The sequence below is a fragment of the Syzygium oleosum genome, unplaced genomic scaffold (assembly GCF_021117445.2).
Source record: "Syzygium oleosum isolate NSW1041296 unplaced genomic scaffold, Sole_v2.1 Sole_v2.02, whole genome shotgun sequence".
Lineage (NCBI taxonomy): Eukaryota > Viridiplantae > Streptophyta > Magnoliopsida > Myrtales > Myrtaceae > Syzygium > Syzygium oleosum.
The window spans coordinates 15,687,002-15,701,834 of NW_026607486.1; the positions used below are offsets into that span (position 1 = coordinate 15,687,002).

A 14,833-nucleotide genomic window follows, 5' to 3' on the forward strand; every position below is an offset into this window, starting at 1 on the left:
ATCCAAAATATAGTAATAATATGATCTACGATTTTTTTTAGTACAGGCTAAAAAATGGTTCAAAAACTGGTCCGGGTGGGTCCTCACTTGGAACCGAGAACTAGACCAGCTCCAACCGGTTCCAAAAAATGGAACCTGTTCTCGGACCAATTCAAACAAGAACCGGTTTCCGGACTTGTTTTTCGGGTGGTCCGGTCCGGTTACTAAGTAAACTCGGTCCAGTTGCACATCCCTAGGTAGAACCTATTACCTACTCAACTTTGTATCTATTTACTTTTAGTCCCCCCAAAAATTGTGATTTGCATCAACTTGCCCCGGACTTTTTTCCTCACTCCGGTTTCTATTAGAAATCAAACTGGAGAGGCACAAATGAAACTCAGGCCCCAAAGTCGAAGAGACGAGATGTGTCTTGAGGACTCCTCCCCCATTTCAGTCCTACTTCACCAGAGCATTCAACTTTCTCCTCCTCCAACTTGAAGCGTTGGCGACCTTGGAACGTGGACGGTTTCGGATGGGTCAACTCGACGAAGTTGAATTTCGTGGGCATTTTCCTGAATTTCAACAGTCTAAGATCTGATACCCAATATTTTCTCGTAGATGTGTAGAACACCACACACTCTTCCAGTTTTGTCAGAAGAATCAAAGCTCTGAAACTCGAGAAAATCTCCAAGTCAAACTTATCAGACAACCCACCATCCAAGAACCTGTAATACTTCAGTCCCTCCCTCTTTCTCTCTCTCTCTCTCTCTCTCTCTACGCATGATATCACCATCTTCGACAAATCTCCACCACCCCATCGATCCACAATGACCAGAACCAGAACCAGAACCGCCCTCACGCCTCCTCCCTCTCCTCTCCCATTCAACACAAACCTCTTACTGCTGTTGCTCTTCTCTCTCTCCTTATCACCCCGGGAGTCTCTCTCCCTCGTCGACTTCCACTTCGGAAACTGCAGCCTCCCCGTCGTCTGCGGCGGCCTGAACATCACTTTCCCGTTCTACGTCCGCAACCGGCAGCCCTCCTACTGCGGCTTCCCGGGCTTCGACCTCTCCTGCCCCAACGACCGCCCGGTCATCACTCTCTCCGGCGACGACTATGTCGTCCGCGACGTCTTCTACGAGAACCAGTCTCTCCGCATCTCCAACGCCGCCCTCCACGACGACAACTCGACCGCCTTCTCTTACTGTGCGCCTGGCTCTCTCAAGAACCTGACCCTGACGTCGACTCTGCTCCAGCTGAGCCCGAACGTTACCTCCACTCTCTCTCTGTTATACAACTGCAACATCACTCCCCGGGCCGACGAGCTTCTGAACTACAGGATCAGCTGTTCTGGCGAAGAAGAAGACGAAAGTGGGGTTGTTTTGGGGATATATGGGGATGGCAAGGATCAGGAAGTGATTGATGCGGCAAAAGAGTGCCGGACTTTGGTGGAGGCACCGGTGGCGGCCGAGTGGATAGGGACGGTAGAGATAGAGGCGGCGTTGAAGAGCGGGTTCGTGTTGAATTGGACGGCGAGCAATTGCAGCGCGTGTGAGGCGACCGGCGGCAAGTGCGGGTTTGATTACGAGATCTTCCATTACCAGTGTTACTGCCCTGACCGGCCTCATGCTTTGCATTGCACACCAACTGGTACGTTTACTTCTTCTTCTTCTTCTTCTTCAAGTTTATATAGTAAGTGTCGCAATAAGTTCTCATAGACAATATTTAAAATTAGTCTTATTATACGAAACAAGGAGGGTAATCATGGATACAGTAGAGTTCTTTATAAATAAGAAGGAAGGACTGAAAGAATAAGGCGATTTGGCCGCAACAAGTTGTCATCTAAAAATCGATACTTGTGAAGCAACTGGGCTAACCACGACCACATGTTTTGCTGGTGTGCGCGAGTCATCTTTAAACGAGAAGAAAAATGTTAGGGTTTACATGTGGATTCATGTCTTGGCATGAGCGAACTCGTGTGTTATGAAAAGGTGGAACTTCGTCGCTAGAAGTAGCTCTGTAGCAACGAAAACGAAGCCATTTCGTTGCTAGAAGTGGGTACAAATCATGGAAATGGCGATGAAGTCTATTTTTTTCATCTAGAAATAGCGACGATACAAAATCGGCTCACGAAGGCTGCTTGGGCTGTATTTGCCTTTCGGATTAGGATTAGGATAAAATAGAATAAAGTGAGATTATAAATCCTCGAATATTATCCGGATTATAGAAAATCTCATCATATGTTTGGTGCCACTTAAGATAGGATTGAAAATCTTTTGAATATTCTCTTTCTTAGATTGTACCTCCACTATTCACTGTTTGCCATGAGCTATAGCCACCATGCTCTCTCGTGGCCCCTTTAGCAACCAAACCGCCCTATGTCTGGGCTACTCCCTGCCGCCCCCCACTCCGCCCTACCAGCTTTTGCCTATACCACCCCGCCGATGACTTCGGATCCGGCCACGTCCCCCTGTACCAATTGCCCCCTTTGTCTTGTGTCGATCATCGGCCCCATCCCTCTCCCCCTTCCTCCTCCTGGCCATGTCTCTTTGGTGTCTCGACAGCGGCGGCAATCGTGCGGTGGGCTCTATTGTTGGTGGTAGCGAAAACAGTAATGGAGGAGGAGCAGATGATGGGATTGAATTAGGAGAAACTAATAGCAACATATTGTCAAAGGAGATTGATGATGTGAATGGTCATGACATTCAATTGGGTTTGATGGAGGAGGAGGAGGAGGAGGGGCCGGTGAGAAGGTCGGTTTAAATTGATTCTCCATTTTGGGTAATCGAACCGCGAGGAGGTTCAGAATCGAAATCGTCCAACGAGAATATGAGCGAGTTGTTAATGATTAACGATTCCTTGTTGGATCAATTGGAGAGTAGAGAGACATATGCAAATAGTGTTAAGAATTGCGGGATCGTTGCTAATGTTTGTCAGATGCCTCACTCTATCAATCCAATTCGGGTTCATCCCGCCCTTGTGTTTATCCCGCCCTTGTGTTGGATTTCTTATTCAGCATTTTATCTGGGTATATCTATGTTTATCTAGTTCGGCGGACATGGCCAAATACCGAATAGGATAATTTGTCATCCTATTAGGACTCAAATCCGGACTGCTTAAAGTTTTTAGTAATGTCATGCATGATAAGATGTGTAAAATTAATACTCTAACCGATGTTGGAGACTATATATAAGAGAGTTTCAAACAAGCGAGCTATATTTAGTAACTAATGATGGTCCGTCGTATCACTTAATATTTCTATTTTGTGAGAATAAATCTCAATCCACTTAGTATTAGTGTTAATATTTTGCTGTCTTGAGGCAATGAGTTGGCATTTGGCAGAACATTTTGCAACAAATTGAGTGTCCGATGCATGACAAACCTTGATTGAGTTGGCTAGTCATTTTGGTGCTGTTACCCTCTTAATTAATGTAATTATTGGATAGGGCGGTTAAGAGTTCCCCATACTCTATTATTGTAGTTCAATGATTACCATAAACTGGTTTTAAAACTACCAAGTTATTGTAGAATGAAGCCATTAGGAAATATGATAATGAAGAGCATTGTTGAGTGTAAATCACGCCCTCTTTGAACAGTTCAAGTTTTTGTAGTAAACGATTGGGTACTACTAGGGGTGAGCGGTTCCCGGTCCGGTCCGATCCAGTTCCAATGGGACCAATATTAAATATTATTTGTAAACCGGAAACCGATTGTTCCGTTCGTTCCTTTGTAGTTCTGATTTGATCCCATAAGACCATGGAAAAAATTGGAAAAATATATATAATATATGAAAAAATTGAACAATCGGTTCCAATGAGACCAATATTAAATATTTTTCATATATATTTAATATATATGAAAAAATTAGAAAAATATATATTTATCAGTCCGGTCCGGTCAGTCCGGTTCCCACCCTAGAACCGGGAACCGGATCACCCGGAAACCGGTTCCACTTTTAGGAATCGGGAATCGGACCAAACCGGTCGATTCAGTCCCGGTTGGGTGGTCCATCTTGCTCACTCCTAGGTACTACACTTTGCCACGACATATTGAGACGGAGGTCTCGAATTCAATTTAAAACAACTCTTTTTCACCAATTTATGGAATTTTATGTTTAAAAATTTTAGTCTCCGCCATTCTATTCTTTTCCCTATAAATACAAGGGCAAGCATGGGCTCCATTTACGGTTTATGGTTATAAGAGAAACTCATAAAAAAATGGGTTTCCATATAATATTATATATTGCCTCAATCATCACTTTATTAATGGGTAATGTCATATTAATATAGTCTTAGCAAAATAATTTAGTTAATCTATACTCCTAATCATCAATATATATGTTATTTGCCATTTTATCACATTTTCTTTTGCTTTTCCATTTTAATATATAATTTCAATTTTATCAATGGAATTCTCTTTTTATTACAGCTTTTCTTTGTCCATATGCTACATATTGGATTTAGATGAGACTCGTAATTGATCATAGTTAAGCTATGTATTCACTAATGGTGAAATATTTCGTTACTGGTAATTTACGTACAGTTTATTTGGATAATTTAATGCATTTCATTTTTAAATGTTATCTTTAGGGTAATTATATAGAGTTTTCTTGTTTGCATGTTAATTTAAAGCTCTTTTTTATTATTAATTTTTGTATTTCCAAAACAAAGCTTTTTATGGATATGTTTTTTTTAATTGAATTACGATTTCTAACTTAGGTGCTAATTATTAACTGGTTAATTAAATTTTCAGTAGGTTTAAGCAATTCTTTATATTTATTTCACTTCTTATAAGAAGATGATGCTCTCTATTTTTGATCTTAATTGGTCAATTGCCTGATTGTACTTTAGTTTTCTAATATCAACTATGCCATCATTTCTTAATATTTGTTTTCGTCCATTAGCATTATTATTTTTGTATTTTGGCAACTTGTTATAAGCAAAGAAACATGTATCCTTCAGGAAATTTCAGTGCCTATAGTTCAGATTATAGCAATAACTTAGTATTAGTCTCTATTTGTTTTGCGGATGATTTAAAAAAAAATATTCCTAACAATAATCACTTATATCACTTGAAATAATTAATCAATGAAATTTATTTTAATTATCGATAATAATTTATATCTAAATATTTTTGTGGATAATTAATCGTTCATTTTTCGTGAAACAAACGTAATTAGATTCAGATTACTGTGGAAAGGTCGACATCATTATGCTGATAGATCAAAGAATCAATAAAGGATACCGTGTTTGACATTTTTCAAATGGAGATAGGGTTGAGTTGCTGGTTTTCTAAGCTTATGACTCATTGCTGACGTTTGAATGCCGAAAGATGAAAATACCCAGAAAAGGTTTGACACGTATATGAATGTCAGCATATCACGATAATTCCGAATAAGCCAGTCTTCCTTAAGACTTTCGGAGGGAAGACTTTGACCAAAAACCCCGTCCACAGCCCTCTAACCAATATACATATAAACATCATAATCATGGGCTGTCCCCTGATCTGTCTTTCTTTCCTTCTTTCTTCGACTTCTGAAAATTTCAACCCAAGAGCGGAGTTGCCGGACTGAACCGACGTGTTTTGGACGATACTTAATGTCGTTTTTCCCTTGTCCACAGCGATATGTCCCCATATTGTTTGCTCGTTTGCGTTTCGATTGTATCGCGTTCGATGCTGAACTTTACGAAAAACGTCGCTGATATAAGTACATGGAAAGGTTGGACTCTCGTGTATGATTCGAACCTCATGTTATTGTTTGACTATACAACAGCCAGTGTGTAGCAAGGTTAAATTTAATATCCAAGTGGGGTATTAACAAGTGCTAAAATAGTAACGACTCGGACCATTTCGAGGGTATATATGCTTACATCCTCTCAGGTGCAATTCGTGTCTCTCTCTCTCTTTCCTTCACATTCTTCAGCAATGTCTCCTAGATTGAATCCACGAAACGTGCTGAGCTTTAGAGCTTCCCTGTTTAGGCGGATCAGTATTATCATCAGTCTCAGCATGTTCTTATTCGACTTCGTACTGTCATTTGGGGCGAACCCAAAATTTGATGATTGTCAGCCACACAACTGTGGTATCGGTCCAAACATAAGCTATCCTTTTTGGATCCCGAAAGTTCAACAACCTTATTGTGGAATTCCTGGCTTCGAGATAGAGTGCGACAACAGTAGGCCGATTTATTGGACATCTGAATCTTGTTATGCGATTAAAGAGATTTCGTATGACGAGAACTCGTTCAGAGTGGTGAATGAAGCGGTACTCAATGCAGGATGCCCCCTGCCGAGTCTCAATTACTCTTTCGAACGCTTACCTGTTACATTCGGTCCGGACCATGCCGATCTCTGCATTTTCCACAACTGCGATGGGTCATTTTCTGTTAATTCTACAATATCTTGGGCCGAGTGTGGTCCTGGTGAAGGGAACAATTCTTTTGCCGCGATAGCTAGTAAGTGCGATTACTTGAACTGGAATAGAGCGTCGTGCCAGTACTTGGTGGCCGCCCCTGTTCAGGTACAAAACTGGAAGGTGAATCAAAGTGTTGAGTACCTTAAGTTATTGGAGGACGGTTTCACGCTGAACTGGACGGGGTACAACTGCACGAGGTGCCGAAGAAGCGGGGGCCGGTGTGGCAGTCAGAATTCCACGAGTGTGTGCTATTGCCCCGACCGGACGGATCTCATACACTGCGGCAATGGTAAGGCTCCGCAAACTATTCTAATTTAGGCTTTCGCCATTCCGCTCTTCTAGAAACTTTTTCTTCATCATTCGGTTCTGATCCCCCGGACAAAGGACCAGGCTATGAGAAAATCAGATCGCTGATTTCATATCAATTCGCCTGTCTTTGGGAAATATAAAATCACAAATGATCTCACTGTCCGATTTATCTCTGTAGAATTGTTTCTTCTAACCCTTTAGTCCAAAAACTTCAGCTTGATTTCTTTGGCTTTCTTAGGTGTTCCGTTCTTCTGCTTGAAAAACTCCATCTGCTTACTTTCACTCATCATTTCTAGTTTAAGTTCAATACGACTCATGAAAAAATAAGCTACAGAGAGAACATATGAGCTCAATTTAGCTGAAGTTGCCGAGCACGTATTAGCTAGAGAACGAGAAGGTGAGGAGTTTTGACTCCCACCTCGGGATTTGGAGGGAGGGGGTTCTCTGGGGTGCTACGTCAAGTTCATCACTTTTCTCTTCTTCCTTCTGTAATATCGACGAATCTTTATCTAACATAAAACCCGCTGGGCAGATCAGATGATCACTTCACCAGTTTCTTCCTTCGCTATCAGTTGTTACCTCCTGGGTCTATCTGCCTTTGATTGTCACGAACTCAAGTTATCATAGTGCTCGACCTTGATAGAGATCAAGGGTCGTGGACGAGTCTCAGTAAAATCGTTGTGATTTTGAGCTCTTGAAATCGACCAAGTCCTTCGAAAGCGAAATTTTTTAGTTTTAGCCTTGCTCACAATCGGTCCTAATCTATTACAAAAATCACCTAAACATTCCATGACGCATCCGTTTGCTAATTTTGGAATCGACAAGTGCTTGGATACTAGTTTCTTTTCATTACTTCCTAGATAGTTATTTCATATTTTTTCAGGTGATAAAATATGGATCGTAGATTTACGGCATTAAATTTTTGTATTCGACTTTAGCCCCTTTTTCATACCAGGAAAAAGAAAAAATCGACCCCAGGAAAGCCTGTGGGAAAGCGTCGAAACCCCGTCAAACAAAGCTGGAAACTTTGCAAGGAAACAAAGTTGGCCATGGGGGGCCGTGGCCAATGGAGAGAAATCGATCGCGAGTCCTGAAAATGGACCCTTTTCAGCCGAAGTATCAACAGTTGTCATAGATTTTACTCCCACCGAGCAAATATGTGGTCCCCTACGTTTGCTCTTTCGGGTCCTCTACGCTCAGTTGACCCGGTCAATTGGCGTGTTTACGTGAAAAGAGATTCAAGGAGACATTCATATAAATGCCATCTTTAGTTTGAACCACTGAAGCCCCTTGTGTCTCTGCTATATGCCACAAAAGCTCTCCTGTTTCTGTCTGTTCTTTGTGCTTCTATTGTTCCCTCCAAAATTCCTGAAAATGGGTGTCGAAAGCTCCATGAGTTCCAAGGTTTTGCTTCGCCTTGTCATTAGCGTTTTGACGATCATCTCTTTGGAAGACTGGGTTGCATCGGAGAGCTTGAAAGATGGACATTGCGAGGGTGGTAAGTGCGGTGACGTCATCAAAGATTGTTACTTCTGGAACGACACTAAACCATGTCCTAATTTTCACAGCGAGTGTCATGAGAAGCCAGTGTTTAACCTAAAACCTAGTTTTGGGGAGTATGTTGTCGATTATGATAATCAAACTCTTAGGTCGAGCTCGGAGTTTGAGAGAACTGGCAATGCTTGTTTCGCTCCAATTGAACATTCTCCCAAACCGTCCGGTGGATCTGATACTCATGTTTCCAGATTTAAACTGCCCTCCTCTCTCAAATCCGATGAGAGGCCTTCATACCTAGCATTTCTCCATTATTGCAGCAGCTCCCCAAATGTTGATTATCTAAATCCTCACTCGACTTGCCCCTCCGGTGGCGCCAACCGCTCTTATGTCGCTCTTATAGTAGACATACAAGAAGTCCTATATCTTAATCTGTCAGTGTGCCAGAGTCATGTTATTGTACCTGTTGAATTAGAAAGAAAGGACAGAGATAAACCAGAAAATGTTGACTCTGACGACAATTTGAAGGACGGGATAAGACTGAAATGGAATTTAACCTCCTGGGAGAGTTGTGTTAAATGCAAAGAAAGTGGAGGCAAATGCAGGGAACCGGATGGAAGTTTTCAGTGCTTCTGTTCTGGTAAAGCTTATCCGCGTACTTGCAAAAGAGGTAACACTTTTCGGTTAATTCCCTGTAATAGCAACAGTTTAAATTCTCCCATGCGCTTTTCGGTGAATTTCCTGGCCATGCTCTCCAAACTTGATAAGGACTTCAAAGGAAGAGGAAGATCTTTTTGGCTTCCCTTGGTTTTCTATTCTCAGTTCCTTTTTCCCACCTTGGCTACCTTCACCAAGCCATTACTTTTATTTATATTTCTTTTGGACAATCCTTTTGTGGTTTTAGTAGTTGTATGGATTCATAGCAATGTCATTTTCTTCCTCGCATCAAAGCTGAAGAACTATGGTACAGCATCTTCAGATCACAGATACATAGTCTCGCTGCAGTCGCCTCTGTGGATCTCAACCCCTGCATTAATCATGTGCGCAGCTCAGTAAATAGTGAAATTTTTAAGAGTGTCACTGTTTGCGTTAGCCGGTTTCAATGTGAGTGCAGAGATGTGTCCAGGATTATAGATGATTACTGAATTTACGATACAGAGGCCAGCATATGATTCACTAAGAGAAGACAAATGCACAGGAAGGAAGACTAATAGGGGAAAGTGTTCTGTGCGTGTGTTTGCTTATGCTTGTTTTGCATCAGCGTAAAGTTTCAGTTAACACTGTCGCATACAACATTCCATTAAGCTTAGTTCTGTAATTTCCATGTGATATGTAACATGTGGGAATATCTATTTGTTCCTAAGATGTAATTATGTTAAGTGCTATAAAATTCAATAGCAATTTATGTTAGATCAAGGAAGCTGGTGTCTGTATTCCTGTTCTATCATTTTCATGATGTGGATAGGATCTGTATTTGTGGAATTCATTTCTAACGCGAACGCCGTCTTTTGGTACGACATCTTTGCTGCAGGAAACAACCAGGCACGTTTGAAGATTGGATTAGGTCAGTCAAACTTTTATCATGGGGGACATTCTACAATCCTTTGAGTATATATCGGTGCATTAAGCATGGTTTGTGATGGCAAAAAATTGTTATCAACACGTATTTGAGCACAATTACGATGCAAGAGCACAATGACATGCTTTGTACATTTGTGGACATCTCAGAGTCAAAGTTTTCCTGAAATTTTCCATTTCCTCTACCCGTCACTGATGCAAATCTAATGAGACTTTTGTTCTTCAGGTAGTGGAATCGGTGCCTTGGCCATTATTTGTCTCTGTTTGTGCATCTATAGGATTCGCTACAGACAACAGCATTCCTTCTTAAAATTCCGCTCAAGACATGCTTCTTCCAAATCTTCCTTGAAAGCAGATCTTGAAGTGGGCAATGTATACTTCGAGGTCCCCATTTTCACCAATGGCGAGCTTGAAGAAGCTACTAACTATTTCGATTCTGCCCGGGAGCTCGGAGATGGAGGTTTTGGAACCGTGTACTTTGGTAAGAACTTTAACGAAAGAGGCTAATTAGGCAACTTGCATATAAATGGCAAGAAATCCTAGAGACAACTAGGAATCTAAGAGGGTCATTCTCCATTTTCTTAAACAGGCAAACTTCGAGATGGCCGGGAAGTAGCTGTTAAGCGTCTATACGAGCGCAACTATCGGCGGGTGAAGCAGTTCATGACTGAAGTCCAAATCCTTACTCGCTTGCGCCACAGAAACCTCGTCTCTTTATACGGCTGCACTTCACAGCACAGCCATGAACTCCTGCTGGTCTATGAGTACATCCCGAACGGCACAGTAGCCGATCATCTACATGGGGAGCGAGCGAAGCAGGACCCTCTCCTGTGGCCTACTCGTATTAGCATCGCCATAGAAACGGCCACCGCATTGGCTTACCTTCATGCGTCTGACACAATCCACCGTGACGTGAAGACTAACAACATCCTCCTTGACAATAACTTTAGTGTCAAAGTAGCGGATTTCGGCCTTTCTCGGCTGTTCCCCAACGATGTGAGCCACGTGTCAACCGCTCCTCAGGGGACTCCGGGTTATGTGGACCCCGAGTATCATCAGTGTTACCAGCTTACGGAAAAGAGTGATGTCTACAGTTTTGGGGTAGTATTAGTGGAACTCATATCGTCCATGCCAGCGGTTGATATAAGCCGAGACAGGCACGAGATTAATTTGGCCAACTTAGCGACTAGCAAGATACGGAACCGTGCGTTCCACGAATTGATTGATCCAAATCTGGGGTTCGAGTCGGATCCCGAAATCAATAGGATGATCATGGCAGTGGCCGAGCTGGCTTTCAGGTGCTTGCAACAGGACAAGGACTTGAGGCCCTCCATGGGGACTGTCCTGGAGGAGTTGAAGGCGATTTCGAGTGGGACACATGAGCCCGACAAGTCTAAGGATGTGAGCGATGATAACAGCGCTGGTCAAGGCAAGAACCCGCCTCCTTCGCCGGAATGCGATGATGCGGGGCTGTTGAAGAATATGAAGTCGCCGACTTCACCTGTTTCCGTGACTCAAAAATGGGGAAGCAGTGGCAGTTCTTCTGTACATAGTGGTTGACACATAGTCGGATCAGTTCTCTCATGCAATTTTCCCTTCTCCATCTTGGCTTAAAGTTTTCTTGCATTTCGTTAATGGTTTCTAGCTAATATTATACACAATGTAGATGATATAGCAGGCGATCAAGTTTTCCATTTTTGTCATCATTTTTCTGCTTCTACATGTCAGCACTTCTATTGAGGCTGGAGGACGATTTGATGTAAATACTACTTAGTAAAGAGCACTTTCCTAAGAGTACGAATAAAGGATTGTACACATACTTGCCATTGTCCCTCTCTTTATCACAACATTTCGGGCGTTTGAAGAGTTTTCCCAGATCAGGGTTGAACATTGAGCATCTTTATGACATGATCAGATTTGCTCCTAAAAAGAATATGAGGACTTAACCAGATTTAGAGCCGAGATACGATGGCCAATTGCGCCGGAGGACATATCGAGTCTCATCCTAGAAACAGGCCTCGGATAATGTTTTATTGCTAAATCTCTGTCGGGGTCTAGTCATGAAGTTCCTTCACCTTCAAACTTGTGAAGTGAGTTTCGCGTGGCAATGAACACATCGCATAAGGAACTTGTGAAGTTCCTTCATGTTCTACGTGTTGAGGCGGTGTCACCCATCTAATAATAAAGAAGAAGGAATGTATAAATCATCATCGCTCGTATCGTACGTGTTACAAGGAAGACTTATTCTCACTCAAGGGCTAATCTGCGTAAATAAAGGTACGAGACAGAATTTTCATCCGAGGCCCGACTTTTTCATCCTTTTCACTGTTTTCTCCCTTACGTTCCAAAAGCACAAGCCTCAGCATTCTTTGGTCAAAAGGTTAGGAGGACCAGAAGCTTTTTCCATCATCAGCTCATCAGTTCATCACGAGAATCGTTAAAAACTACCCTTTAACTCAAAAGAAACTGCATTCTCACTCTAAAACTGTCTCCCTCTCTCGCTGTGCGTTTCTTTTGCGTTCAAAAGTCATTCTTTCTTTGAGAATTGTGAAAGACGATTTCTGAAAAGAAAAAGGGAGATCATCCACCAAGAACACGAAGAAAAAGATTGCAAAATCGCGCGCATTCTCCAGCACATGATGATCCCTTTATCATGCTCTCAAGCAATCAAAACCATCCTCTACAAAACAGTACTAAAAATTCGATTCAAATTTCAAAAGCACTGAAACCCAAGTATCCATCATTAGGCATATATAAGGAGTTCCCCGAAAAACAGAGCACCCTCGAGAAGAACAAACAGAGTACGAAAAAGATGGCGACTCTGCAGAAGTTCAAGCTCTTCGCTGCCCAGTGCGGCGTCGCCCCGAGTCCCACGCGCAGCCCAAGGGCGAGCCCCGTCGTCCAGCTCCGCCGCCAGAGCCAGAAGACCACCCTGCGGATGCTCTTCACTCGCGGCGGCGTCGTCGGGGCGCGGCGGGTCGACTCAGTCGAGCCCGAATTGGGCCACGAGAAGAAGAAGAAGAGCGTGAGCGGACGCACTCTGAAGGACCTGTTCGTGTCGCCGCCACCAAGTCCGGAAAGAGACCACGACAGAAGAGGAGGCGCCAGAGGAGATAGAAGTGGTGGGGAGGAGGTGTTTCCTTTCCATGCCGGCAGTCTAGGCGGCCTGATCACCGGACCGGGTTCGCCGAGGCCGGTCTTCATGGGGCTGCGGTTCAGGTCGCTGATGCTCAGGAAGGCTTGGCGTCCCACGCTCGAAACAATACCCGAGTGACATGATATGCAACATGCGGATCGCAAAATTTTGCCTATGCACCGTGACGAGGGCCGTTGTTCCGCGTGGCAGATCGACTCGTTCTTCCCACTCATTCCCCTAGACTCCAATCTCGATCTTATCTTCGCGATCCGCGTTGCATATTTCTGTTCGGTCTCAAGATAGTGCAGATGAGATTCTAATGAAATCAATCGCCGTTCGAAAATTGCGTTTGGGAAAATTTTACATACTATCGCATCGTAAGTTACGTTGCCTGTCGTATTGTCAGGCAGTAGAGTTTGTCGTCCATCAGGGTCTTACAATGTCGCATTACAGAAGAGTCCGACTCAACCCTGTTCACCTGATACTCCATAGATTGTAGCTCTACAGTTAAGGCAATTCACCGCTCCGGCGGCACAACCTTGCAGCGCAAGATGTCGGAACACCTTGGCCGCGCTGCGAACGTGCAGGCCGCCCCAAACCACTACCAATGCCAATCTCCGCTGTAACCATCAAAACCTGAACAGGACCACGGTTCGAGTTTGACCCCAACCCAATTTTCCCCGCTGAAACTGAGCGAAGTCTCTCTCGGAAAGATCACGGAGGAGAGGAAGAGAGCTAGGTTGTGCAATAAATATAGTGAAGGATCATTACAAGAACCAAAGTTTGACGAGTGAGATGAGTATTGATGAGGGTGTACAATCCTAAAAATTAGAAACTAGAATCAAATCTATTAAGGTCACACTTTTTCCACTCCCTCTTTAGCTAAAATACTCCTCAAAATAATAATCAGATTATATTACTTTTTGTGGATCCCACTTTTGAGTATCCCTCTTCCGCCATTATTTTAAGAAAGTATTGTTACATTACGCTTGTGTAGGTGGAGGCAACTAAATTGGTCCTCATGACTCATGACAACACCTTCTCGAATTGCCTGAGTGAAGGCATTGCGCCATATGTCTTACGGCAGAAAATTATGCAAAAATACTTTTACTTTTGCTTTTGATGAGTCACGGACGAGTTCTTCGGTAGTTTGTCTTCTTGCATTGTCAAGAATTCGAAATCTGCCTTTTTGCATAATGCATTTCTATTATTGTTTTTGCTGGTGCAGATTTAGGACTTAATTGATAAGATTAAAAGGTTGATGACTGAATTGGCAAAAGTGTAATAGATTTAAGACTATTTTGATAATTTTCCCTCATCGGGTCATTATAGATCCTCGGTAGCTAAAATGGATATTTTAAATAATATTTTAATAAATTTTCGATTTTTTTTTTGGGGTGAGTTCTTCTCCAACGCAACAAATGAAGAACTCGCCCAGCGACGACGAGCCTCGCCCTCTCCGGTCACTAGCAAGGCTCAACCTCGCCAGCTCACTGATGGCGAGTGGCCTGTGAGTTTGACCTCGCCGGCCCTTGCCTTTGGCCGATCGCCGGAAAAGAAATAAAAGGAAAAAACAAAAGAAAAAATAAAAATTTGAAAAATTATTAAAATATTATTTAAAATGTCCATTTTAGTGCCGGCCTGCCATGGCGGGCATCCATGTCAGCGATTTCTGGCCAAAATTGGCAAGATAGACTGAATTAGCATAAATGCAAAATATTTAGGACTCAATTGATCGAAAAAAAATGTTTAGAATTGAATTGGCATAGTTGTAATAGGTTTAAGACTTTTTAAATAACTTTTCCGACGATCAACAATAAGGCGGGACAAGTGTGGAAATGAAGAAAAGAAAGAAAAGAAGAAAAAAGCCGCATCTGACGCCACATGTTTCTTAATAATAAAAAAAGGTCATGTCAATAATTT

The 14,833-nt window shown here is 42.7% G+C and overlaps 2 protein-coding genes across 4 annotated transcripts; both read left to right on the plus strand.

The window, feature by feature from the left end:
• Positions 1-638: 638 nt before the first annotated feature.
• On the plus strand, positions 639-11,593 carry LOC115665041 (LEAF RUST 10 DISEASE-RESISTANCE LOCUS RECEPTOR-LIKE PROTEIN KINASE-like 1.2). 3 transcript variants are annotated; one of them, XM_056306510.1, is made up of 4 exons: positions 639-1,629; positions 9,728-9,760; positions 10,001-10,255; positions 10,364-11,593. In XM_056306510.1, the coding sequence occupies exons 1-4, from the start codon at positions 807-809 to the stop codon at positions 11,332-11,334; spliced, it is 2,082 nt and encodes a 693-aa protein (XP_056162485.1). In that variant the 5' UTR covers positions 639-806; the 3' UTR covers positions 11,335-11,593. The 3 variants fall into 3 exon arrangements, with proteins under 3 accessions (XP_056162485.1, XP_056162481.1, XP_056162472.1); XM_056306506.1 differs by lacking the exon at positions 639-1,629 and adding an exon at positions 5,890-6,682; XM_056306497.1 differs by lacking the exon at positions 639-1,629 and adding an exon at positions 7,731-8,866.
• A 146-nt stretch (positions 11,594-11,739) lies between these two features.
• LOC115665043 (uncharacterized) lies at positions 11,740-13,253 on the plus strand. The gene has a single exon (XM_030586922.2). The coding sequence runs from the start codon at positions 12,428-12,430 to the stop codon at positions 13,046-13,048; it is 621 nt and encodes a 206-aa protein (XP_030442782.1). The 5' UTR covers positions 11,740-12,427; the 3' UTR covers positions 13,049-13,253.
• Positions 13,254-14,833: the final 1,580 nt, after the last annotated feature.

Excerpts from the sequence above, each read along its gene's own strand:
- LOC115665041 (XM_056306497.1), top strand. The coding sequence starts at position 8,008 with ATGCCACAAAAGCTCTCCTGTTTCTGTCTGTTCTTTGTGCTTCTATTG. Across the intron at positions 9,761-10,000 it reads ACGTTTGAAGATTGGATTAG|GTAGTGGAATCGGTGCCTTG; the intron begins GTCAGTCAAACT and ends TTTGTTCTTCAG. Across the intron at positions 10,256-10,363 it reads TTTTGGAACCGTGTACTTTG|GCAAACTTCGAGATGGCCGG; the intron begins GTAAGAACTTTA and ends TTTCTTAAACAG.
- LOC115665043 (XM_030586922.2), top strand. The coding sequence starts at position 12,428 with ATGCTCTCAAGCAATCAAAACCATCCTCTACAAAACAGTACTAAAAAT.